Raw genomic sequence first — 27,945 nt, forward strand, 5'->3', positions numbered from 1 at the left:
TGGTCTCCTGGATCTGCCAAATATTGAAATGCTTTTTAGGCATTAAATGCCAGAAGACTTTTGAATTATGGTCTGGAAGGAGTTCAGAGTTATGTAAAAGGATAGAAGTCCTTTTGTGTCTAGGAATGTTCAGCTGGTCCACATGCATTTCACTATTTCATGTTGCTCTTCTGGCCTTCCCATTCTCTTACTCATGACTGGTTTTATATGTATCCTAAGAAACAGAGAGATCCACAGGTTTTGTTTTGTTTTCTTGTAAGGTTATTTATGAAATGGTTTGAAAGGGACATGTAACACCAAATTAGTGTGAAATCTGGGTAATCTGAATCAAAAAGCAGGTATCTCACATTTTTACCGAATTAAAAAAAATGGTAAAGTCTGGCCATTGTTTTCTATGGGAAAGTCACTCTGGGAGATATCCAGTGGGCTGGAGGTGGCATTTTTCAAGAAAACTCCACCAAGCTTGGTTGAAAAATGACCCCTCCAGCCAATCGGATATCTCCAAGAGTGATTTTTCCATAGAAGACAACGGCCGATTTTTTTTTTTTTTGGAAATAACTGATCCAAATTAGAGAATCAGTTTGGAATTGGGGAAATTCCATTTTTCCTCTCAGATTCAGTAAAAAAAAATAGACTTTACCAAATTTTTGGGGGGTGCACACCCCTACTGGTTAGTACTTGGATGGGAGACCACTCAGGAGTCCTGGGTCGCTATGCAGAGGCAGGCAATGGCAAATCACTTCTGAACGTCTCTTGCCTTGAAAACCCTGCAGAGTAACCATAAGTCAGCTGCACTTGATGGCATTAAAAAAATAATAAAGAGCACTCTGGCAGTGGTCCTTGCTGTGACCATGAAGGTATTATAAGTACACAAGGCAAGAATTCCTATATTTATCTGTGAAATGTTGAACGGTATATGGTTGCTATGAACCATTCTGCTTTTACTGAATCCACATGACCTTGGTGTTTCATATATTGTCTCTGCTTGCCATAAATGTTTGCCAGCTTACCCTGCGCAACCAGACACGCAATGTTCATCAGCTCTATTCGGGTGCAATAGCTGTCTGTGTCTACAGCAAACCATTACAGTTTAATGAGGGTTAGTTGTTCAGTTTTGTGCATCATATTGAAAACATATACTGATCATTGTAGCCATCAGAACGAGGATCTGTTCTGCTAGGGGTGGAAGTTTTCTCTGGCACAAAGACTCCTTGTACCGGAGGAAGGCAGGATCCAAACCAATTGGTTGTTGCTGAAAAGGGATCAGCAGGATTTGAGTCCAGTGGCACCTAGGAGACCAACACGATTTTCAGAGTGTAAGCTTTCGAGCATCAGAGCTCCCTTCTTCAGACTCCAGAAAGGGGATCAGTTTCTGAGAGTGCTAATCTGCAGAGAGATGATGTGCCTTCAGCTGTCCTCAGTAAGAGGGGCTAGTATTTTGATTCTTGACAGCAATTTTGCCTGATGGCTCAGATCTGCTCATCTGCTGGACACTAGCAGAAAGCTCTGCCATAGGTATAAATCTGCCTTTTATTGAATCAGACCGTTGGTCCGTCAAGGTCAGTTTCATCTGCTCAGAATGGCGGTGGCTCTCCGGGGTCTCAGGTGGGGGTCTTTCACATCACCTGACCCTTTAAACTGGAGATGCCAGGGATTGATCCTTAAACCTTCAACATACAAAGCAGATGCTCTACCATTAATCCATGGCCCCGTCCTCTAGAATCCAATCAGTTGTCTTCCTTATGCAGTTGTCTTCCTTATGTTCCTTGTATAAGAACATGGGAGGAATAAAAAAATCTCCACATTCAAAGTTAGCATTTTTGAGAAATCTGTAGAAAAGTCTATTCATTGATTAGAAATTTACCTTATCACAATCTTATTCCCTTCTTTGCTTAATATTACATGGGGCAGATGGTGGGGGAGGCCATGTTTTGTTATGTATTCATAGGCTTGTGGCTTGCGGCATTGAGCGCATTTTTAAAATTGATGAGGCAGTGCATGTTAGGGTGTAGGACTAGGAAAACCTGGGTTCAAAGCTCCACCTAGAGCCAAAACAGACAAGATGCCTGACACGTGGAGAACACGCATCAGTTTCCCGCAAGGTCCCGCGGGAAGTGTTGTGAGAAAGTGTTGTGTTCTTTCTCTAGGCGTCTTGTCTAGTCCACTTGGCTCCCTCTCGCCCTCGCCAGCATGCTCCCCTTGCTCCCCTAAAAGCACTCAGCAGCCAGAGGGAGCCGAGCATGTGGGCGGTGGCGAGAGGGAGCCAATTGTGCCGATGGTGGTTAGAGGGAGCTGGCAGTGGTGATAGGCTCCTTGTCCCCTTTGCCTCCGCCAGCGCATTCGGCTTTCTCTGGCTTCCATATGCATTTAGGGGAGCCGCCATCAGTGCACTCAGCTCCCTCTGACCGCCACCAGTGCAAATAATTCCCTCTCACCGCAGCCCACGTGCTCAGCTCCCTCTGGCTACTGAGTGCTTTTAGGGGAGCAAGGGGAGCTGCTAGTGGCAAGAGGCAGCCAAGCAGACTAGACGAGATGCCTAGAGAAAGAACTACTGCCAGGGAGAAGAGGGATTCTTTCCCTGGCAGAAGTTCTTTCTCTAGGCATCTCGTCTAGTCCGCTTGGGAGAAGAGGGATTCTCTCCCTCTTCTCCCTGGCAGAGGTTCTTTCTCACTACGTTTCCTGTGGAACCTTGCAGGAAACTGACGTGTGTCCTCCATGTGTCAGGCATCTCCTCTGTTTTGGCTCAGCTATGAAGCTTGCTGGGTACCCTTGCGCTAATCATTACCTTATCAACTTAACTTGCCTCAAAGTCTCTTTCTGAGAATAAAATGTGGGGGGAAAGAGAAGAATATCATGCTGCTTTAAGCTCCTGGGAGAAAGGTGGAGATTTTTTTTTAAAAGGAAATCATATACTGTATCTGTAACTTAGATGATTATTTCTGGTTTGTTTCCTTTATACTTTTTAAGAGGTATTTATGTATAATTAGAGAATTGCTTTCTTTTTCTTTTAATCTCCTTGTAAAGCCATTATTTCTTTGGATCCCTTGCTAGGACTGTGAGGACGTGGGATGTTAACAATGACAAAAAGCATAAAGGCGTATTTAAACCCCGGTCAGCTCAAGGTAAACGAGTGATTCCCACATGCTGCACCTACAGCAGAGACGGTAAGCTCATCGCCGCCGGCTGCCAGGATGGGTCTATCCAGATCTGGGATAGGAATATGAATGTGAGTATAGATTGTCTTTTTCCATAGATCAGCCTGGGGGGAAATGGGAAACATTAAACTGGTAAAATCACTCTGCTTGTTTTTCTCTTCTCTTGAATTCTAGCTAACCAATATCTTGAACTCTTCCTCATGAAAATCTTATTGTAAGAAATAGCCGCACTTAGCCAATTAGTATGTGAGGGAGGCTGGGGTGACCCTTTCTCCTTTGCATCAACAAAAGGGCAGTTTCAGTAGACTGGCACCTTTACTGTTATCCCACCTTGCATCTCCTTCTGAACCCTTCCTCTGGAGGGCAGAGACTGGCATCTGGACTGTGTGGTCAAGAAACTGCCATCTTGTGTGGGCTAAGAGGCCGTGTCAAGGGAGAGGTCCTTGGCCTCCATGCCCTGATGCTTAGCCCTCCTGGGCGACTCGTTGGCCGCCATGTGAAACAAGATGCTGGACGACTGGTCTGCTCCTGCAGAGCTCTTTTTGCGTTGTGTGTGTTTCACTTATTGAAAACTGCCTTGGGACAAATAAGCATCTGTTCCCGAACAGATTCAGTGGATATGGCTGGACGTCCTTTTCAAACAACATAGGATAAAATAAAGCAGTTTTTTAAAAAAAGTTTTCCATCTTAGCTTGTTAATGTTATCTGTGAACAATGTGACAACAGCCAAGCCTACAGAGGGTTTTTTTTTCCATTACAGCTATAAATAATTCAAATAACTCTATTAGAAGCTACAGAAAATCATGTTTCCATCTCCCTGGATATTCTGATGCTTTCCTCAAAGTCACTCTTGTTTCAGCAATAACATTTCAACGAAAGCTCCAGTATGAAATTGATAAATTAGAATTTTATCAGCGAATTTAATTGTATTCCGTTCAGATTTAGTGGAGACTGGGGATGTCTTTCCCACTGTAGAAAATAATTGTCTCGCCGTAGATATTAAGTTAGATAGAATAGCAAGAAGGAAAATCATGATTTTGTCACCCTGCAGTGTTTAGCAATAGTGTTGCTGTATGCATGCGAATAATATGCGCAGTTTTTATACACGTTTGGCCAATTAGCATGTGAGGAGGACACTTTAAGGATTTTTATCCATACACTGAAGACAGCTCACGGTCATAAAAGATATCTAATAAAAAATTAACAACATAGAATGAAGATGATTATATACAGATTATATTCTCAGTCATATATCTGATGATAATGAGCTGTAGTCTATGAAGAGTTACTTTGCAACAAAATCAAACCCTTATCCTCTGAACACATGAAAGTGCAGAAGCCTTTCACATTATCTACTACCTGATTCTTTTAATTGGATATGCTAGGAATTGAACCTAGGATCTTCAACTTGTCAAGCAGCTGTCCTACCAGTCAGCTACAGCCCCAGATAGTTGGGATTGGATCCAAAGGACTACAAGAGCTCCACTAGTGGAATATATCTTTCCTGCTTACCCCCGTTTCATGCTACAGCCCATTGCACTTCTGGGGAGTCGGGCAACCTTCAGGAGCAATGTGGCATACAATACATCGGTTTCCAGTGGAAGGAGATAACTGGTGAAAATCCTTCCCTCCTTACTTTGCAGATGCCCTTCTGCAAGTGAAAGATGCTAGGGGATCAAACCCTGATTTGGGATTCAATTCTTATTCTTTAAGGTATCTTGAAACCCTTGTTGCTCTTAGTACAACAGACTAACCTGCTTACCCATTTGTATTTTATATTACAATAATTCCCTGATTCAACCATACATACATACATACATACATACATACATACTTACTTACTTACTTACTTACTTACTTACTTACTTACTTACTTACTTACTTACTTACTTACTTACTTACTTACTTACTTACTTACTTACTTACTTATAGTCCACCTTTCTCACTGAGACTCAAGGCAGATTAAATAGTGTGAGATTAGTGCAATCAATAGCAAGGACATTTCCATAGAGTGTGAAGGACATTTCCATAAACAATGTCATAGGATAAATAAATACAAGTTTACAAAGACATAGCATTAGCAAGGATCCAATATAGAGTTGAAGAATTGCTGACATTAGACAACATGAAGCACAGGTAGTATATAGCAGTACATATTTAAAGCAACAGATAATATGTAAGGCAACATTAGTGATCTGAGACCCCCTTCCTATAATACAGCCCTTCTACCTGAGTAAAAAAGCCTTTTTGAATAATTCAATTTTGCATCATTTGCAGAAAGCCAGGAGATCGGGTGCTCTCCTGACCTCCTCAGTCATGCCGTTCCACAGGGTAGGGGCCACCACAGAGAAAGCCAGTCTATAGGCTGCTGTTGATTTCACCCATGTGCAGGCTGGCAGCTGCAAGAGACCCTATTCAGATGAGCAAAGCTGCCATGGAGGGACATAGGAAGGGAGGCAGTCCAATCAGTATGTATGTTGGACCAAGGCCGTGAAGAGCTTTGTATGTAATAACCAATACCTTGAATTGAGCATGGTAACTGATAGGCAGCCAATGGAGTGACTGTAGTGATGTTCATGCTCCTCCTCGCTCCTGCTAACAGTCGAGCTGCAGCATTTTGCACCAATTGTAGCCTCCTTGTTAACTTAGATGGGAGACGTATGCTAATGTAAGCAAGCTAAGTACCACCTAATTTCCTTGTGATGCTTTGAATCCATCAACAGTCATGTCAAATGGACTCTTGCTGAAAATGCAGGTAGGATTAAATATTGCAAGTGAAGATAAGAGGGATGACTGGGCTGTCTTCATGAAAATTAGGTCCCATATCAGAAAGGGCCATCAGCTCCTGCTGCCTGTTTGGGCCAAATTGTTCCTGAAATTTCATCGGTCTTCTCCATTTGCTCATGAAAAAGTGTGTACTCACAGAGCAATATATTATGTAATTTTTAAGACGCCTAGAAGTTCCTAAGGGGAAAAGCCATGAATAAGCAGGCTGCAATTGTTAAATCTACACCGGGAACCTTTAATATTTGAACGTTGTCTACATTTATATCAACAGCTACATAAGTGATGAAAGCCAGCCTCTGAACAAATTATTATTCTGTAAGAACAAGTTTACAATTTGAATAGCTTCTAAAACCTCCATGCCATTATGAAGTTTTACTAGGTTTATAGTGGAAATAACAGGAGGCATAAAAACATACAGAAGATGATGTGACCTTCCTCATCTTATTGGCTCCTGTTAAAATATTGTGCAAAGTTCAATAGGCTGAACATCCCAGTAGAAAGCTGTGTAACTTCCTAACCGTTCACAAGGATCTCTTTTGTCAAGCCAAAGAGCCATTCTTGGGGTGTGATGTCTACAAATGCTTACTATCTAACCTTGATTGGGGGGGGTGGGGGGGGTAGATTGTATGTTTGCTTGCTTTCCAGAATCTGGCTTTTTAAAGATGACTTTAAAACAAAAATCTCTACACCTTTGAAAGCCCACTGTAGTATAGTTAGAGTGTTGGACTAAGATCTGGGATACCTGGGTTCAAATCCCCATTCTGCCATGAAAGTTTACTGGATGACCTTAAGCCAATCACACACTCTCATCCTAAACTACCTCACAGGGTTGTGAGGATAAAATGAAGAGTGTATTAAGCCACTTAAGATCTCCATCGGGGGGAGAAGTGGGGTGTAAATGAAGTTAATAATATATTCCAAACTGGACCGTAAAAGTGTACATTAATAGATCTGCAAAACAGACCTAGGAACAAAAATAGAGTGGGGGCAGGATTTCTCTACAAACCTGAAGGAAGTTCCAGGTTTACAGAAAAAATCTGAGGAGGAAATCATGTGACGGTGGGTGGGTGGGTGGGTGGGAAGGACAGAAGGAAATGGAAAGGGGGGTGACACTATGCGGGCTGCCTTGGAAAGGAAAGAGGAAATAGTGGTGGGGATGGGGGGTGGGGGGAGAATAAGATGCCCCCCCACAAGTCCTTGAGAGTTCCCTGCTAGTAAATATAGTGTTGGTGATGGAATATCATGTTCATTGGTCTTGGTATTGACCTTTAAATCCCTTAGCGGACTGGGATTAGCATACTTGCGGAACTGCCTCTCGCCATATGTTCCCTGGAGAGCCGTTTGCTTGGCAGACCAACATCCTCAGGTGGTTCTTGGCCCCAGGGAGGTTCAACTCACCTTGACCAGGGCTAGGGCCTTCTCGGCCCTGGCACTGACCGTCTCTGTCAGTAGAGACTCAGACCCAACAGGATTTACTACCTTTCCGACAGGACTGCAAGACAGAGATGTTCTGCCAGACACACAGTGGTGGAGGCGAACAACCCCCTCCCCTAATCGGCCTCCCACTGGAGGAGGATATGATCCCCCCCCCCTGGTCTGCTGAACCTCAGGCAGCTTGCCACCCGCCCCGCGGGCCTTGTATGTTGAGGGATTGTGCAGTAAGAATGCCACAGTGTTTTTACTTGAAGTGTTTTAACTATTATACTGCCTGTTTTACACTCCTGATGTGATCTGCTCTGAGCCTGGTTTTCAGGGACAGTGGAATACAAGTATAATAAAATAAATACATAAAAATAAAAGCTGTTGAGGGATAGCTTTGCTGATTGGGACTAGAAAAAGGAGTGGCCATGGTAAAGGGGAAAGGTCGCTTGTGGACCTACTTGTACTTTGGGATCTTCCTCAGATCCCTTCTGGATCTGTCCACATCTTCCAAGGGGTTGGTGGAATTCTGCAAGAGATAGGGCCTTCTCAGTGGTGATACCAAGACTATGGAAATTCCATCCTCACAGGAATTCGTTTTGTCCCTTCCCTAATGACATTTCACTGCCAATTGTGCTTTGTCCAAGCGTTTGTTGGCGGGGGGGCTCAGCTAGTTTTAATGGCTATTACTCTTTCTACTCATTATCTATTAGCTGGTTTTACCACTTTTTAAAAGTAAATGAGGCAGCTGTGCACTCCAAAACGAGTATGGGGAATGCATATTTTGAAATAAAACTTTAGAAAATGCCGCAAAGAAGAAATCCTTGCATTACTACAGGGGAGAAACGCAACCTTCAGTTTTTGTAAGGTTTTCAATTCCATATACCCCATTACTAAGTCTGAAAGCAGCAGCTTTAAGCCTTTGTGTGTTTCCTTTTTTTTTCTTTTTACATAAAACCAATTCTTTATTTCTCTCATGAGGCTAATTCCAATAGGAAAGAGCCAGGCATTAGGAAATCACTAATGAAGTTCGTGAACCACAATTCACTTATGAGTGGAATGAATCTGACATCCATCACTCTCCTCTTTCACCGGAGGGTAAAGATTTCCTGGGTGTAGCAAGCCTTTGATCTAACCCACAGTTGGTTTGGTTGCCAAGACACAGACACTTCGACTCTTTGGCGGTTTTGTTTCTTGCCACAAACCGGTGGTTTTAATACTGGTTTGGGGGGGCCAAGAAACTAGCCCAGCATGGTGACACAACAGATTGTGGCTAAATCGAGGACCTCCTTAATGAAGACGTCTTGGACCTCAGCCCCGCGCAAAGGGGAGGATTGAAGGAGGAGATGAGCCTGAGGACTTGGGATTCATTTATGTCAGGAAAAAATAATGGTGTCTTTATGTTGTCTGAACGTAGTCCCAGTCTCCTTAGATTTGCTTTTGATAGATATTTGTGTTACATCATCCATACTGCTTATAGTGCACATAATCCAGAAAAGTAAGAATCTATTGGAATGTTACTCACGTTTACTAAAATTGATGAAGAAGGCTGCTTTTTTTTTTTTTTTTGGCCTTTGTTCATATGACAAACTAATGGCTCCATTGGACCTTTGAAGAATACCTAGCTACATCTGGAAATTTCTTAAGTAAATATAAGATGAAAGGCATCCAAATAGACACTATATTTCCTTGCGAGCTCAAGGTGAAGTTTCCATATCCATAAGGATCCCACACTTCTTGTTCCAGAAGTGTGTGTGCCAGATCCCTGCTACACAACCTGAAAAATTGCATTGAGCATGCCAGAGGCAAATATTAACATTTTTTTCCTGTATACATCTGGTCCTTCCAGTACTTCCTAAACTGTAGCCTGAAAATAGCACCATATGATTATCAGATTCTCCTCCCTTCAGCTCAGAGTAGGGGGGCAGGGTGTGCTGTTCTGTTCCTAAATGCATTCTCTCTTATATAATAAACAGTTTATAGTAAGGTGCTATCCAACTGTTTGTATTAGCTAATACAGTGATGAGAGACAGCTCTAAAGTTCAAGGTTTGTCAGTCATAATGAACATAATTCAAACAGTCCTTGCTGTAGGTCGGAGGAGGAAAGCTGTTCCTCCATGAAATCCTGTTCTTCTTGAAGTTCATATATATGTAACCCTCTCAGGATAAGAAAGCAATATTTGTACATCCCCAAGTTATAGTTCATAAAGGGAAACAAAGAGAGATGTGTTTTGGCTTTTTGTGAGTTGTAGTGCAACTGTGTGGTCTTATATTCAAGTATACTCTGTCTCCCTAGCAGTGCATGTGTAACCACAATGAGAGAACAAGAGTAAGATCTTTCACTTGAGTGTCTTGTGTAAGATGTCTTGTGTAGAGACTGAGGGCCAAGCTACAAGTGATGAATGACACAGGTTGGACGCTTGTCAGTGTCCCTCAAGTTTTGATGGGAAATGTAGGCATCCTGGTCTTGCAGCTTGGCTCTCCGACTGCTGTCCAATGGACTTTTCAACTTGTCTAACATTCTGCCAAGCTGCCTACATTTCCCATCAAAACTTGAGGCAAGCTGACAAGTGTCCAACCTGTGTCATTCATCACTTGTAGTTTGGCCCTGAGAGACTCTAAGAGACCAAACTGAAGATCCGTGTTTATTCTCAACCAGAGGTAACATCTTTTGCCAGTTTCAAAATCATACTTTGTAATGGCCAGTTAAAACCACATTCTGGCTGAGTGAGTTGCACTACAACTGGAAGGGAGCCATGAGCAGGTAATCCTACTATAACAAAACTCAGCACAAAAGGCATCCATTTGGAGATGGTTGGGTGGTGGTTATTGGAGAAAGCTGCTGCTGTGTGTTTTAAATATTTATCAAAATCAAAAAGAATCCAGTAGCACCTTTAAGACTAACCAACTTTATTGTAGCATAAGCTTTCGAGAATCACAGTTCTCTTCGTCGGATGTGTCAGGGCTTGCCGCAGCTGCCGCTGGGCGTGGCACTGGGCGGTCTGCTCCTGACGTCACAGGGGGGCCAGGGACTCTGCAGGACCCTGCTCTGTGGAAGGAGGGGCGGTATACCTCACCCAGACTCCCTCTCAGTCCACTCGCTGGCCTGCTCAACCTGGCCTGCTTACCCTCTGTGTCCTCCATCTCCTCCTTCCAGAACTCTCCTCCAAGCCTCCACCCTTGCATCCTACTGCTCTCACTCCACATCATCACTCCTCACTCACACCCACCACCGCAGAGCTCTTCCCAGCCACCCTTTATAGGGTTTCCTTTCTCCACCCCGCCCTCCTTCCAGGCTTGTTCCCTCTCCTGACTGGGCCCAGCTGTGCATTCCTCCAGGTGTTTCCCTCCAACCACTAATCCCTCCTGGGCCCTTTTGCCATGCTGGCAGGGTGGGGTTGAGTGCGAGCCATCCCCAGCTGAGGGCTCCTTGGCCTTGCTCACGAGGAGCTGCCCCAGCCAGCCCTTGTGCTATTGAGCTTGCCTGGCCTTGCTCATGAGGAGCTGCCCCGGCCAGCCTCTGTGCTATTGGGCTTGCCTGGCCTTGCTCCCGAGGAGCTGCCCCAGCCAGCCTCTGAGCTACTGAGCTTGCCTGGCCCTGCTCACGAGGAGCTGCCTTAGCCAGCTTCTGCGCTGCCTGCTCAGCAATGCTGGGCGGGGTTACCCATCTCCTCCCCCAGAATGCCTGTGGCAGCCCCCCCTGGAGAGGCTTGGCTTCTAGCAACTCCTGAGTCAGGCTGCTGTCTTCTAGCCATGGTGTGGCTCTGGGCTGCAGCGGCGGCGTCCTCTCCCTGCCAGGTAAGGGCTCTGCTTGGGTTGCTGCTGCTGCTGCTGGACCCACCTTCTCCCTGCTGTGTCCCTTTCCCTCCGGCCTGCTTAGCCCCCTCTCTTCCCCCTGGAGGGTGGGGCTGGCTGGTTTCTCCTTGCCCCCTCCACCCCTCTGAGGTACTGGCCTTTTGCCCCTTCCCCATGGAGTAGGTAGGTTCTGGCCCTGGTTGCCGGCTTGGGGGGTGGAGTTGCTGCCACCCTTTTGTCCCCTGCTGTTCCCTCTTGTCAAGTCTGGGGGCTGGGGCTCAGACCCCGGACAGGATGCATCTGACGAAGAGAACTGTGATTCTCGAAAGCTTATGCTACAATAAAATTGGTTAGTCTTAAAGGTGCTACTGGACTCTTTTTGATTTTGCTACTACAGACTAACACGGCTAACTCCTCTGCATCTTAAATATTTATGTGGTTTTATTGGTTTTAAAGTTATATGTATTTTAAATTACTATATCAATTGTAATCCACTCTGAGCCTGCTGATTCGGGGAGAGCGGAATATAAATTGAATTAAATAAAATAAATAAAAAATAATGAGAGAAGTGCCCTTTCCCTCAGCAGATAAAGTAATATAGTTGGTGCTCAGTATTGTTAGGAAAACAAAGTTATGTAGAACGGTGGTTGCACTCTGACTCATTCAAGATTGTCAGTGAGCAAAAGGCTGACAGTGCTATCCTAAGCGGAGTTATATCCTTCTAAGTCCATTAAAGTCAGTCAGCTTAGAAGGCTGCAACTATGCTTAGAATTGCACTATGAGAGAAGCCTGGGCCTCTCCTAGCTATGCCTCTGTAAGACACCAGCATTGCTCCAGTGTTTATAGATATACTGGAGTCAAAATGAGCTAGCTGACCTGTGGACTGGAAGGTGTGGATTTTCTCTCCCATTTCCTTACACCCTCCATTCCTCTCTCCCCATTGCAGATGGGTTTTTTGCCAGCTTTGAAAAACATGAAAACTCTCTGGTGGTAAGGGGGGGGGATGCTGGAGCAAGGGAATGGGGCAGGAAAACCAGAGAATCACCCAGAGTGGATGCTTGTCACAACTTCATATCAGAGGCGTAGTGTGAGAGGAGCCAGGGGGGCAGCCGCCCCGGGCACAACATTTTGAGGGGGCGCCACTTTCACACCCACCCGCAGCGCCCCTTTGCCGCTGCCACCCACCTCGGCCCCCAGCAAGCTGGGATCCCCAGCGGTGCAACAGCAAGCGAGGAGGCGGGCTGCCTCCCCGCTTGCCTCTCCGCCCCTTCGCCACTGCTGCCTGCCTCGGCTTGGCCCCCAGTGAGTCAGGCGCCCCAGTGATGCGGTGGCAGGCGGGGAGGTGGGGGCCTCCCGCACGCTTCTCCATCCCTTCACTACTGCCGCCCACCTCTGGTGAGGGGGGATGCTCCTGCACGATGATGTCATCATGCAGGGCCGGCGCGTGCGTGCACTTTGTATGCACGCACGGGGCGAGGGTCACCACCTCCTGCCCTGGGAGCTCCGCGACCATGCTACGCTACTGCTTCATATACTTCTGCATTCTCAGTGGCAGTGAGTCCACCATGGTAAATCGTCCTCATGTGGGAACAGCCATGGCTAGCTGACATATACAAGGAACTAGATATCTAGAGAGCCATAACAAGGTCTGAAGGAGAAAGCTGCTGCTTGTGTCTCTGAACACGGAGATACCTTAGCAGCGAATTCACTGAGCTATAACCCCTGCATGCCATGAGATGCATTATAGAGACTTATGTTCTCTGCCAGCTGCTCACAGCATAGACACCTCTGTAAAGGTGATGAGGTAATGGTGTGAAAGCCATGTTTGGTCAACTCTGGATCCTTTAGTGTGCTCTTGTTGTGCTGTTCAGCATACAGTGAGGTTTGGAGGGTGGGTAGAGAGAGAGGAAGTGTATAAAAAGGAATGCAGTCAGCCTAAGGTAGCAAAAAACAAAAACTGTAGGCCAGTCCTACTTGAAGGAAAATACACCTCAAAATATGAGATTGTACACTAACCGGAGTATTGGCTTTTGAGTTTGGACTGTTGATAACAGTAGTTTGGGCGTTTCCCACAATAATGAGAAACTTACCGTATGAGCAGAGGCGGAATGTGCCGTACTGATTCCAGATTTTGCTGTTTACAGTGGCCTTGAAATATTGGCATTTCAAAATAATAGCTCCTAACGTCCTTCCATTAAGTCCTGGGGGCTTGTGTTTTCTTTTTTAATGAGTCTAGTAAATGGCCTTAACTGGTGGGAGAACGCTAAAAATGCTTTAGAACTGCCTTGACTGATATTATTCCACCCCAAAAAACAAATAACTGAAGCCATCTCTGTCCAACAAGTTGTAAGCCAGAAGCTAAAATTATACCAAATAATTCTGTCCTGAAATTTGCTTTAGAATGTCAATTTTCTTGCTCTTGCCATTTTGTGGGGAAATGGGGGATAATATAGTAACCCAATATAGTAACTCCACACTTAACCCCATGAGTTTGTGTGGCACTGAAAGAGATTCTACAAAAAGGCGCAAGACCCAGTGGCTTCCTCGCAAAATTCAGACCCTCCCTCTGTCTCCTTTAAAATAATGTTAGTTGATGCTTTATTCATAATGTGTTTTGATCCAATCTCCCTGGCTATGACTACATCAGCTTACTATGGTTAAACAAGCATAATTAAAGTAGGTACTTAGAAGAGTGATATAGTAAAGTACTGTAGCAGAGAGCACCTTTAGAAATAATGGCTTGTACTGTAAAATAAATATTTCTGAGTGTTCACATTCTAGTTATATATCTCACCAAAACTGCAGTAGCAACTGTTACCTTTGCATAGCCATAAGTTAATGTATTCTCCTGCGAAAAATAAAATAGAAAAATGGGAAACAGTTTTTTTTCGGCACACTGTTGCTACTACATGAAGTTTGTTTTCGGCGGATGTTGAAACTAGGCAGAGGTTGGTGAAAAGATGGAGCATTTTCCAGCTGTGTTTTATTTAACGTATGAGTTGTAGTGATGCTACGCAGACTGAAACCAGAAACGTCCATGGAATATCTGTCTTCTTAAAACCAAGAACATTTTTCTCCCCAAGGAACAAGGTGAGATGTAGTTTTGTGTGCCTGATAATGTATCATTTATAAGCCACCTTGAGTCTGGGGAGAGCAAGTGGAGTATAAATATTTTGAATTAATTAAATATATATATATAATGTGACAAAGTGTTAGGTACTTTATTTTATTTGAGACAAAGAGGTCAAGGCAGCTAACAGAGAGCAAATAGTAAAAGAAAACAATCCAACAAAAACGACTCAAAAATTCAGGCGTCACCAGAAAAAGCCCACAAAAATCAGCATTTTATCTCACACACAACCAAAACCACTGAATAGCAAAACCAAGCTAATTACCCTCAATTTTAATATAAAGCCCTTTGAAAAAGAAATATCATACAAACTTCTGAAAGACAATAGTGAAACAGGATAAAGGGAGGAGAATGATGTTGTAAACTACACAAACGTGGTGTACAGGTTCATCTCAGTGGAGGTACTGTTACAAGTATGTGTATCCCAAGTCATGAAGGATTTTAAAATTAACAACTGGCATTTTGAACTGCCCCTGGAAGCAAATAGGTAACCAGTAGCTGATGTGTGTTTATACTTGCTAGACCTGGTCAGCAGTTCAGCAGAAGTGTTTAATATCCATTGAAGTGTTCTGAGCTGTCTTCAACGACAACGTGTCTAGCTGTGTGCTGGATTGTGGTCATTATATGTAACAAGAGGGGAACTTGGACTTGTAAGAATCTCATAATTGCATCCCTCTTACTGGCCACGATTTCTTCTCTTGGCCCCCCATCCAATGGTCAGTTCCTGGCTTTGACAAAAGGTTTGATCGCCTTGATTGGTAGCTGCCAGGGTGTGTGAAAGCAAATGCAAAACATGTTCTAGCGCTGCACAAAAGGGATAGTTTGTCAGTAAAGTCCACCAGAGCCAAGTTGATGAGTTTAGGTGGGGACTGTACTTTTCCAGGAACAACTGTATAAACTTATGAATGTCCAACTCTGTGACTCTATGATTTTATGATTCTGTTGATTTTGATTATTTATGCAAGATTTCTGCTGATGTTTATATTGTTGTACATTTATAATGGTAGATTTTAATACTTTTATTGACTTGAGGGTTGCCAGGTTCTCCACTTCCTGCTGGCAGGTAAGGGGACCTAGCACTTACTTTTGCTGTTGTCTTCACGCACACATGCTCCCTGGTCGTTGCAATGGCATCATGCTGTCACAAATGGGCTCGCTACAAAGTGCAGGAGTGGTGTTGCGCCATCCCAGGAGCACTCCCAGGAGGCCTGTTCCCCCACCTCTCCCCCCTGCCATGTACACTGCTTAGGGTTGCCAGTGAGGTAATATAAAATGTAAGGTGGTGATTTTTTTCTAGGCCACCCTCTTTCCAATCCTGTGTATGGTTACTCAGAAGTAAATTGCACATCCAACAGTCTATTTATTATATTACAATGCCTATCACTATTAGTTTGTTTCCTGGATGCCTGGTACCTGAAAAATAGTCAGCATGACCATGTTAACCTACCTTACTAAATTATTCCTTTATTAACTTGAAGCTTTTGGGTTATTTATTTTTTTAAAGAGATCCCATAGTTCAGCATCATGCTTTGAATGCTGGATGGTCATATCCTAAAGATCATTTACTACTTTTTAGCTCTTTAAAAAAACCATTTGAGAGGCCTTTCTAAAGGGTACATCAAAGAAAATGAAGTTGTTTATTTAGAGAGAGAGAGAGAGAGTTAGAGAGAGAGAGTGTCTTGGATCCCATGGTAAATTTCCACTAATGGAAGAGAGCAGGGGTTTTACATTTTTTAAAAACCATCTGTGCTGTGATGTCACTTTTGAGGTTTCCCCAGAAGTGATGTCAGGTTGAATTGGCAGAAACTCTGTGTTAAAACCATAGAGTTACTGATGATTCCTAGATCTACCTGGCATCATGCAGTGCTGCACACAGCCCATTTCCCCATCCTCCAAACTCCCACCTGGCCTGCAATGTTACCACACTTCCCAGGCACTATCCCTAAATCTCCAGGGCTTTGCCAACCCACCCTCACAGCAAAAACAGATGGAAAAATCAGGCTTTAAAACAATAATAAGGTATGATAAAAAGTAAAATAAAAACAGGAGAACCAGAAAGCAGTAGTAAAAAAAAAAGCATCAGCAGGAAGAAAAAAACCTTTCTGGAATAAAGTAGTTTTACAGATCTCCAGAAGGCCTTAAGTACATTGTTTATTGAATGTTCCTACTGTTCATCGTACTGACCTATATCGTGCAATCAGCCTTGAGTCTCAGTGAGAAAGGTGGACTATAAATAAATAAATAAATAAATAGTGGGTTTTTTAGAACAGGAAATTCCAATTCAGCTTATCCACCACCAGAAATTCTGGAATGAAATAATTTTACAGATCTTGAGAAAGCCTTAAGTGAGCAGTAGACATGGGCACGAACCAACCCCCTCCCCCGAACCACATTCATAGTTCGTAGCATTCCACGAACCATGAACTTCCGACCTTTTCCCAGTTCAGGAATTGGTTTGTGGTTTGTGGCATTTCAACTGCCCCGCACCAGCTGCCCATCGGCTGAACCCAACACAGGGTCTGTGAAACTGACAACCCCTTTCTCCTGCTGCCCGGGCTGTCAGTTTCACAGACCCTGGCTGGAACCGGTGCGGGGTCTGTAAAACTGACAGCCTCTTTTCATGCTGCCCAGACTGTCAGTTTCACACACCCCACGCTGGAACCTGTGCAGAGTCTGTGAAACTGACAGCCCCTTTCTCCTGCTGACCGGGCTGTCAGTTTTACAGACCCCGCACTGCGGGGTCTGTGAAACTGACAGCCCGGGCAGCAGGAAAAAAGGTTGTCAGTTTCACAGACCCCACGCTGGGTTCAGCCGATGGGCTGAAACCAGTGCGGGGTCTGTGAAACTCTGAACCGGCCACAGAATGGCTGGAAAAATTTGTTCCGTAAAAACGTGCTCCTGCAGAACGCGTGTTTCGCTGCAAATGAACCAGCCATTCCGTATGGAATTTCGTTCCGTGGTTCATTTTGTGCCCATCTCTAGTGAGCAGACGACTTTAGAACAGGGAGCTCCAAAGTGTGGGTGTCGCAGCTGAAAAAGCCCAGCCACACGTGTCTACTCTGGCTTCAGTTTTACTCGCCTTGAGTAAAATGGCATTAACTGATTGTTAGGTTCCCAGGCAGGCTCATGCAATTAGAGGTGGTCTTTGAAGACTTTTATTTTGCTACAGCCAAATAACATTCAAGCTAAAAAACTGTCTTCTAAATCTTGGACCCCAGCTTTTTAGACTTCTTGCTTTTGGCATGTGCAGTTTTCCAAATGTCACTTGCTTTCAAGATGCATCTAAAAGACAAATTATGTATTTTCTCATCTTAAACCTTATAAATGTAGGAAGGGAAAGCTGTCTCCTGATAAAAAGTGTATTTGTTTCTTAGTCATCCATTATCTGCCTTTTAACTAGCATAAAAGGGAGTTGTACTAGGGTATTAATATTGCATACATGTATTAATATTTTTCTGGACTTTGAAACAAAATCTTTGGAAGTGGAACAACTTCTTTCCTCCCAAATTTCTTTTAAGAAATTTCTTTAAGATGTTAACTCATATAAAAGGTGTTGTACAAAAGTAGATTAACCTTACCTGTGCCTTTGTTCTCTCTCTCACCTCCAATTTTAAAATTGCTTGTTCTGGGGTTTTGTTTTGTTTTTAAATCCAGAAATACAGTAAGGGCGTTTGATGTTCTAAGAGAACCAGGTGCATTCAGTCTCAAAGCAGCACAGCTTTTTAATATTTTATTTCTTTTGCAAACAGGTTCATACCAAATTCCACTGCAGGCAGGCACATGCTCCAGGCACTGACACTTCATGCTTGACATTTTCTTATGATGGCACCGCTCTTGCCAGTCGAGGAGGTAAGTGACCAAATTTCCTTCTGCGAATGTTGCAGCCTGCAAATTTGGCTGAAGTTTTGCACTGCCTCTTAGGTCCTAAATAAGTGTGTTTATTTTATTATTGGTTTGGGAAAATGTAGGTGCCACCTCTAACAAAGACCTGCTGAAGGTGCCTCACAGAGTTTTAAAAAAATTATCAGTATTTAAAACAAGCCATAAAAACTTTGTAAAACAACATCCAGCGTCCTAAAACGGTATCTATAAAACAGTCCTCAGACCATAAAAACAGCTAAAATTGTGATTTTTTTCATAGGGACTCATAGTCTTATCACGTTCAGGTTAGATGGCTGTAATGTGCTTTATGTGGGACTGCTTTTGAAGAGTGTTTGGAAGCTTCAGTTGCTCCAAAACGTGGCAGCCAGCTCGATACAGGGAACATATTGCCCCTATGCTGGTAGGTCTGCGCTGGCCCATATGTTTTCAGGCAGAATTCTTACCTTTATCGCCATAAATGGCTTGGGGCCAGAGTACTTGAAGTATTGTCCAACCCGCCAGTTAAGATCCTCTTCTGAAGCCCTGCCTTCAGAGCTGAGGCAGATGGCAACTAGACAGAGAAAACTTTTTCGGTTGTGGCACCTCACTTTTGGAATGCCCTCCCCTATGAGGCTTGCCTGGTGCTTATTATATCCTTTTTAAGGTGTCAGGCTAAAACATTTTTTTTTTTTACACAGGCTCTTAACTAAGAATTTTATCTCTTAAATTTTTTTTATGGTCTGCTTCTAGCCGGAGGATCATTTTATCTACAGCTACAGCATTTTAGACTGCTCAGTGTGCATTTTATGCTATTATGTCCTGGCTGTTTTAATGATACTGGCTTTGTTTTTATTGGCTTCATTTTATGGTCTTAATTGTAAGCCATCTTGAGAGAGGTGGCATGATTTTTTGCTAAATAAATAATAAAAAGATGGAACCCTTCAGTTACAATTAAGGCCTAAATAGATAGCTTACAGAGAGTTGCAGAGATGCCAGATGTGTGTGTGTGAAAGAGAGAGAGAGTGAGTTTTTGTTTAACCATGCCTTAGATCTTTATTACAGCCCCTCCTTATGTTACCTTAAATTTTTACCTCAGGAGGGCTCTGGTTAAAACCAACACTCCTTTTTCACCCCCCATACACAGAGCTTCAGATGCTCTTCACTTTATCACAGATTTTTTATCTCAAGGACACCTTCCCTCTGGGTTTTGAACTCCACCACTAACACCACCTGTGGCATTTTGCCCCCTGTGTGTGACCTATATATTGCTGCCTCCCTGATTTCTTCAGAGTTCTGAAAAGGTTTTCATTGCCACCAAAGGCTTTCATCTTAGTTCTCTTCCATTTAACTGGTATTATAGGAAGGCTTTGTTATAGATAGTGGCATGACAGAACAATGAACGTGTGGGGGTAGCTGTGAGGTAAAAAAAGGGATTCTGTATTCCAGAAGAAAACAGCATTTTGCTTAACCAGAAACAGAATTTATTTATAAGTATATATGCAGGATGGTTGCAGAGTTTTGATAAGATTATTGGTTTCAGAATAGGTTCCTAAGCTTGGTGGTTTCCAAATAGTTGTGTATTTTTAAAGGTATATTCACAGACCCAGTCACAAAAACTAATTTTCGGCATACTTCTTCACTCACAGAGTCATTCTCTGCTCTCACAGACAGACTCTCTCAGGCTTCCATATGGATTGCCTGACAGAACTAGACTTTCCCTCTGTTGCCACGTAGGCTGCTTTCATCCACATAGTCAGCCTGCACATGGGCAAAATCAACAGCAGCCCATACATGGGCTTTCTCTGTGGTGGACCCTACCCTGTGGAACGACCTGCCTGAGGAGGTCAGGAGAGCCCCCACTCTCCTGGCTTTCCACAAACGATGCAAAACAGAATTATTCAAAAAGGCTTTTTACTCAGATAGGAGGATGGTATTGTGGGGAGGGGGTCTCAGATGTTTTGCTAATGAGTTAGGATAGGAACCATAGACTTCACCATTATGTTGCCTTTCATATTATCTGTTGCTTTAAATATGTACTCCTATATACCACTTGTGCTTCTTTTTGTCTAACGTCAGTCCTAGAATTGATTATGTTCTGTTTCAGCAATTCTTCAACCCTGTATTGGATCCTTGCTAATGCTATGTCTTTGTAAACTTGTATTCATTTACCCTATGACATTGTTTATGGAAATGTTCTTAACACTGTATGGAAATGCCTGCCCTTGTCCTTACTACTGATTGTACTAATCTCACACTATGTAATCCGCCTTGAGTCTCAGTGAGAAAAAAGACATACATACATACATACATACATACATACATACATACATACATACATACATACATACATACATACATACATACATACATACATACATACATAGTAGAACGCTCAGACTTTTACACAGATTGACTGAACCAGACAGAATCACTGCCCAATTGTCATGATGGACACACCACCACACAACACTGATTGGCTGGGGGGTCGCTCTTACAATAATGGTATAAAGGCACAAGAGAAGTGGAACTGCTCATTACAGGGGGCATATTTTTGTGGGAGTCAACAAGGGAACTCCTGTTTTGGGTGACAGTTTCATGTTCTTGACCACATGTCATTTCTTCTGTGTAGCAGTGTATAAAATTCTGGCCTCTGTGGGACTAAAGCAATTCTCCATATAATTTAAATCCCTTCCCATCAGTCATCCTAAAGCCAGCATGTGTAATTAATTAGGTTTTTGCAGACCTCTTTTCAGATATTTGTTTTTATAGTCTTCAAGGTTCTTTTCCCCTTTGCTGATCTTCCTTTTCTTTCCTGGCGCTCCCGCCGTCAACTCTTCCCCAGAATGTCACAGGTAGCCCGCCAGGTGGCTGCTCGTAAATAAATTAGAATGCAAACCACATGTCATGCTTTGATGCAAAATCATTTTGAAACTCTCTGTGTTAATGTGCAACTTCCAGTGCAGCACTGTATATTGAAAATGCTAACTTTGGTCCCAGGTAGAGTTAGCCTAATTTTAGCCATTTTTATGTGCGCTGAAGAATTGTGCTTTTGTGCTTTGTATAATACTAGTATTACCCTGGACTCTTACCAACAAAAGCAGATGTGTAACCACCAGCAGTCTTAGATTAGCACACCTGCCAAACACAGGGGAGGTGGTCAAAGCAGGGCTCGTGTTTGGGGGAATAGGGACTTCCAGAGAACCCTCTGATTGCATCTTTTGCTGTGTGATACAGTTAGTTTGTCTGTCGGATATGAGAACGCAGAGACAGGACTCAGCTGCAGGCACCAGGGAAAAGGAAAGGCCAAAGAATAGCTTGTGAAGGTTCCCAGTTTCATTCCCATCAAAACTAAATTTGAACCTGACAGTAATACAAGAGAGCTATATATAAAGATCCACTTGTGACCTTGAAAATGGGTCTTAAAAAGCATCTTTGGAGATTTCTTTTAGTAATTTAGTAATGAAACATGATCGCTAACAAGTCACTAGGTTGATCATAACAATGGGATTGAATTAATCGTGCAAGGTGTTCTGTTTTCCTGCTGACATGATGTGATTTTTGTGCCGTTAACATCCCTTGTAAAAAAAGTTAGGGTAATAATGGTTTGGTACATACTTGATCTGCGATCCAACAGGCCAGGTGTGCGGACAGTTCCCATGGTCTGCTCTGGATTGCCTAAAATCATCACGCCTAATTTTGACCAGACTCTTCATGGTGCAAATTAGTTTTTTCTGCTTCACTGTGAACAGGTTTTAATAACACTGTTCTCTTACAAGCCTAACTGAACAGCCAATGGAGCTCTCTTTCTGCTGTGAATCACGATGCACTTGCATGGGGACGGATTTTATTCCCAGTCAGATCTCAGAAGCTTGCAGGGTCCGCCTTGGTTAGTAATTGGATTCGGGGGCCTGCAAGGAAGACTGTTATGCAGAGGGCTGTTATGCAGAGACAGGGAATGGGAAACCACCTCTATTAGTCTTTTGCCTTGAAAACACCAGCAGGAGTTGCCGAAAGTCACCTATGACTTGACTGCATGTTCCAACACCAAAATACAAAAACTTCTGCCTATGATTGGGGGTCGTTATATATTTATATAACAAACAAGATACACCCACCACCTTGGGATGTCTGTTGCTTACATGTTATATAAACATGCAAGGATGTCTAACCAATGAGTTTATACATTCCCAGCAATAATGTGGAAGAGGCAGAAAAATATTGTCTTGTACCTGACCTATGGGCAGAGCCCCGTGGTGCAGAGTGGTAAGCTGCAGTACTGCAGTCCAAGCTCTGCTCACAACCTGAGTTCGACACTGGCAGAAGCCAGGTTCAGGTAGCCGGCTCAAGGTTGGCTCAGCCTTCCATCCTTCCGAGGTCGGTAAAATGAGTACCCAGTTTCCTGGGGGTAAAGTGTAGATGACTGGGGAAGGCAATGGCAAACCACCCCGTAACAAAAACTCTGCCAAGAAAACATCAGGATGCGACGTCCCCCCATGGGTCAGTAATGACTCGGCACTTGCACACAGTGCTTTACCTTTACCTGACCTATGAGATCCTGTCTCAGGGGGTAGCTGATTCGTTAGGGCCACCACTCAAAAAACCCTCATCCAAGTGCAACACCTTTTTGGAGGAGACTTTGTGCCAGAGATGCAAATAACTTTTTTATTGGTTAATCATTTTTTACCAGAGGCTGGCTGAACAGAAGTGGGTAAACTTGCATATAATTGTTCATAAACATTTTTTTAAAAACTAATGTCCCACACAAACACAACGTCTGGCATTCAACTGAATACCTCCATTGGCTAGTATTATCTCTGGGAACTGAAGAGCATCTCTCAGTCTCTACAGTGAAATCCTTGGCACTGGAAAATAGAATGAAAACTAGTTCAGTTTTATACCTCCACTTCAGTATGACAGCTTTATTAGGACTGTATCGTGCCGGTGCGACTTAGTCACTTAAAGTTCCTGGGGGGTGAGCTGTTGTCTCCCAGCAACCAATCGGCATGTGTTCTGGATAATTCTCTAACAGGAACTGGAAACGGGGTGACTGTGGGAAGTGGCAGCTTTGTGACCTCCCACCCTTTGAATAGGAGGGTAGAAATATTCCATCCCCTTCCACTGATGTGGAGAATCCCTATCTCACTTCCTCAAAACTGAGAGGGTTGTTTTCACAGTAGCCAGATGGCCAACCTTCTGTCCTTACAAAACAATAAACCCTCATACACCTGCAGGCAGGAGCAGACTGGCAAGTGAAAATGACCCCGGGACAAGTGCAGTTGAGCAGCCCCTGTGGTGCTACAAGCCTACACAGGGCCACTGAACTGCATGGCATCAACAATCGACATTACCTTTGCTTCATCTCACAAAATGGCAGTCGTGATACTGCTTACCAAGGACCTGAGCCGTGTGAGCACAGTTAAGTGAGGCTTGGCTACCAGCAGCCCTCCAAGTCAGTGGCCTGCCAGGAAATTTCCCTGTATGGTAAAGGGCCAGTCTGCCCCAAACCCCAGTTTAAGAAAAAACAAATTAACAACAAATGCTATGTTTACTGGAACGGGGAATGGTATAATGGTGCAAGTGTCATAAGTTACTGAGTTGCATAGAACTTTTCATCAGACACAGCTAATTAAGTTTCTAGCCGTGTCTATTTCCACAAGGACGTTTTGCACTGCCCTGACTTAGTGTTAGCAGCATGGTTTTGTGGCGCATTGTCCTCTGTTTGTCCTGCTTCTGTTTTCTCCCCAGCATTTACTATGATCTTTCCCATGCCTGGCTTGGTATGATCTTTTGGTAAGATCTCAAGCCAAAATGGCTTGGGAAGCTTTGAGGATGAAAAAGTGTACATCTTTTCAAGTCCTGCACATTTGGTGACATTTGATAAAATTTTCCTTACCTCAGGGACCAGAGCCACCATTTCTTCCCTTCACACACACACACCAGAGGTGGATTGGGGGCTTTTAAAAATCAATAATCAGCATGGCTATAGCACAAAACATCATAATGATCTATAGCACAAAATATTATAATGATCTAGTTCCTAACTTTCATGGGGAAAAATACACCCTAGCCCTTTTCCTTGCAGACTTCTGAGGCAAAACATGCAGACTACACATTCCTGTTACAAGTCCAGAACAAAAAGAACCAGACACTTTTAGAATAACATGAAAGTTGGGAATTATTACATTGTTGCCATAGATTGCTATAGTGTTATTGTGCTGTTAAGATCTGCTGCAGCCATCCTGGTTGTGTTCTTAAACTGGCAACTTGCAACACTTAAAAATGTAGAGCAAATCCTGGTAAACATTAACAACAAAACAACCATGGCTGAGGGTTATGCTGATATAAACTTTTACTAAAGTAAAAGGCACTGGGAAATTCAGAGAAGTTGGGGGACACATGGTTGAGGGGAGGAAAAAAGGGGGCTATCATGATTAACACTCTGGATCTATGATTACGACTGTTACTGGTTTTTATGAGTTGAAACAATGAATATCCATCCCCCTCATCCTCCTTCTCTCCACTTAAAAAGACCCCCATGGCAGCTTCTGATAAGGAACAAAAATAACATAAAAGATAGTGTAACCATAAGGTCAGAAGGCAATGCAATCACAAAATGAGCTGAATTAGTAAAACCAGGGCTCATTTGGAGGGGGAACATGCTGGCCCCGCCCACCTGACTTTTGGACATTTTGGGCTGTTTCGGCCTCGATTGGGGCCCAAAATGGACTGACCCAGTCCCGGCCATTTCGGCCCCGATCCAGGCCCAAAATGGACATTTTCGGCCATTTGGAGCCCATTTCCGCTGGGATCGGGGCCAGAATGGCTGGGATTGGGTCAGTGCTGGGTGGGGGTACCCCTCCCCTGCCCAGGACTGACCTAGTCCAGGCTATTTCAGTCCTGATCCTGCAGAGGCCAACAACCAGAGCATAAAGTCCAAAAGCCTTCCTCAGGTGCTGCTTCCTAGCTCTGGCATTCAGAAGTTTGCTCTCTCTTCAGTCCAGCCCCAAATGTCCCTTTTTGATCTGGGCTATTTTGGGCCGGTCCAAGCCAAAATGTGCCCAAAATGGCCATTTGGGGCCCGTTTTGGCCTGGATTGGGGCCAAAACAGCCCTGATCAGGCCACTGCCAGGTGGGGGAACACTCTCCCTTCTGGCAGCAGCCGAATCCCGGCCATTTTGGGCCCGATCAAATCAGTTATGCTAATGACACACTGCCACCGATGGCAAGGGGTGTGGCATATGCTAATGAGTTATGCTAGTGAGTTCCTGCAGCTCTTTTTCTACAAAATAACCTCTGAGTAAAACAGTATTGTACCATCTAAATTTAGGAATAGGAAAAGGAAAAATAATCAGCAAAGCCTGGGAAACAAAACATTTTTGGGTGGGTAGCCTGTTGGTATACAGTAGAACAGCAGGTTTTGAGTCTTGGGTCACCTCCAAGACCAACAAGATTTTCAGAGTGTAAGCTTTCCAGAGTCAGAGCTCCCTTCCCTACTCATGACTGAAGAAGGGAGCTCTGACGCTCAAAAGCTTACACTCTGAAAATCTTGTTGGTCTCTAAGGTGCCACTGGACTCTATCCTGCGGTTCAACACATTTTTACCCACCTTCTGAACCAGCAAGCTAAGTGCCAGATGGAAAGCTGCAGGGAAAGCATGCCAAAGATTAGGCCCCACCACAGAGAAAGCCCTGCCTCTGATGCCCATTTGCCTTAATGCAGAAGACTGGGTCACAGAGGAGGACCTCTCCAATAGATCTTAATTGATGAACAAGAGTATGTTTCAGGAAATGCTTCTTTCAGTACCTTGAGTGACCACCGGGTAGTGAATGTGCAGCCATTGGAGTTCTTTTAAAATTGGCCAAATGTCTTCTGTATATCCCACACCAGTCAGCAGTCTTTCTGATACCTTTTATGCTAGTTAAAGTGTCCAGCCAGTGTCCAGTGTGTTGTGTCTCCATATGCTTCAAGTGTGAGACTTTTAAAAACTTTTTTGATATTTTTTATTATTTGCCGCACAGCATGCTTTTTTTCTCTTATTGTGCAAAATAATTATGTAATACTTTGCATGCAATGACTTTCATATTGAGCTAGTTCATTAATTGTCATGCATAATTTTCTTAACTATAATTTACTAAATAATAGCATAAACAGCTTATCTAAAAGTAGAAAGAAAGTACCGTTTTAGTTTATGGTTCCTGTCCTGTCTTTTTCCTTGCTTTTCTTACTGGAATCCATGTAATGTAAAATTGATGAGCTCAGAAGCAAGTTTTTCTACTAACATTTTTCTGTGCTTAGATGTATCCATAACACCTCTATTCTTCCCAATGAGAAATTGTCCCTGAAGTTTGAGATGATGCAGAACAAACTTTTAAAAATAATATTTGAAAAAAAAACTCACTAGTAACGTCTCATGTGACAACTTCTCCCTTGGGCCTGCCATGAATTCTTCAGAATGCAGATCGTGTCAAGGCTAGTCCATCAAGGCCAAAGAAGCCTTGGTTGCCATTTGGTACGATGAAGAAGAATTGAAGAGTTGCCAGACACATTACTGATCTTTTTTTAAAAAAAGCTCCATTTGCTTAGCTTTTATGGTATAGCTTGGTAGTTGTTATCTGAATTGCTGACAGAGTTGTATCAAAGGCCTGGCTCACAAGTTACATTCTCACATGCTCAGACAATGAATAAACCAGATAATTGCTTATGAGCTTTGTCAGAAATAGGATTTGATTTGGCCTTTGGGTGACATGCGGATCCTTTTGTTCTTATCATCCTGTCTTCCTCCCTCTCCAAGCCCAATGCTCTAAGAAGCATTATAAGGCCCTTGTGCTGCCAGACCGGTGGTGGGATCCTGAAGGCAAAATGTGCCTTGCTCTAACAATACAGTGATTTATGCCTTTTTGGGGTTGAAGGGAATTACAGCCATATGCTTATTTAATAATGCTTCTCCAAGATTTGGGAGAAAGCCATTAGAAAATAAATTCTCTGCCTAGTTAAGAAATAAAGATTTCCCCCCCTCTGTATTGTTCTATGTTAAATCTTTTTTTTATCTCCTAGGAGACGATACCTTAAAAATCTGGGATATCAGACAGTTTAAAACACCTGTTAATTCAGTCACAGGTCTACCTAGCTTCTTCCCCATGTAAGTAGCTTATCGTTGGGGGGGGGGTATCAAATGCTTTGAAAATGTTGACCATTTGATCCCTGAAGTTTGCTTCTGTTGAACCAATTTTTGTTGAATGAATTCCTGCCTTCATGAGTCTGTGCTGTGCCTGACCAAAAAGAAGCTGAATCCTTGCGGATTGAAATCCTATTACGATATTGAACCTACCCAAGACCGGTTTGGTGGGCTGACAAAATAAGGCAGCTCTTGTTTGTTTCGTAGTGGGGCAAGGAGAACCATATGGCTCAGAATGTTAGACATTTGCGTCTAGGTATGTAGCTAATAATGACAGTCTCTGATTCTCTGCTTGTTTCTGTGCCTAGTACCCTGTGTGAATGGCTGGATGGCACCCAAACATATGTGGGTAGCTGGAAAGCCTAGACAAAGGCCAGTGCCCTGGGGAGAGGGAGCCAATACTAGTCGCCTGAGCCCTGCAGACAGGGCTGCCTGGGTTACTCAGAGCCTTTCTACACAAGACCTCTTACACAAGGATGCTCAAGTGTAGGGAGATGCAATGTTAGCCAGGAAGCATAGTTTAAAAAGACAGAACTGAAAGAGAGTGCTTCTCAGAGGGTTTGTTAATTTCATCTTCGCCCCCTGGAAGGGGAGGTGCAATTGACAGAGCCTTTGGGAAGGCAA

General features: G+C 43.5%; 1 protein-coding gene across 2 annotated transcripts in view; it reads left to right on the forward strand.

The window, feature by feature from the left end:
- The window catches only part of WDR70 (WD repeat domain 70), a 131,463-nt gene that overhangs the window by 69,696 nt on the left and 33,822 nt on the right, over positions 1-27,945 (forward strand). For both annotated transcript variants that reach the window (XM_054987346.1, XM_054987347.1), the window contains exons 10-12: positions 3,052-3,226; positions 18,036-18,135; positions 27,201-27,285. In XM_054987346.1, the coding sequence (XP_054843321.1) occupies positions 3,052-3,226; positions 18,036-18,135; positions 27,201-27,285 (360 nt within the window). The remainder of the gene's footprint in view (positions 1-3,051; positions 3,227-18,035; positions 18,136-27,200; positions 27,286-27,945) is intronic.

Source organism: Eublepharis macularius, chromosome 8 (genome assembly GCF_028583425.1).
Source record: "Eublepharis macularius isolate TG4126 chromosome 8, MPM_Emac_v1.0, whole genome shotgun sequence".
NCBI lineage: Eukaryota > Metazoa > Chordata > Lepidosauria > Squamata > Eublepharidae > Eublepharis > Eublepharis macularius.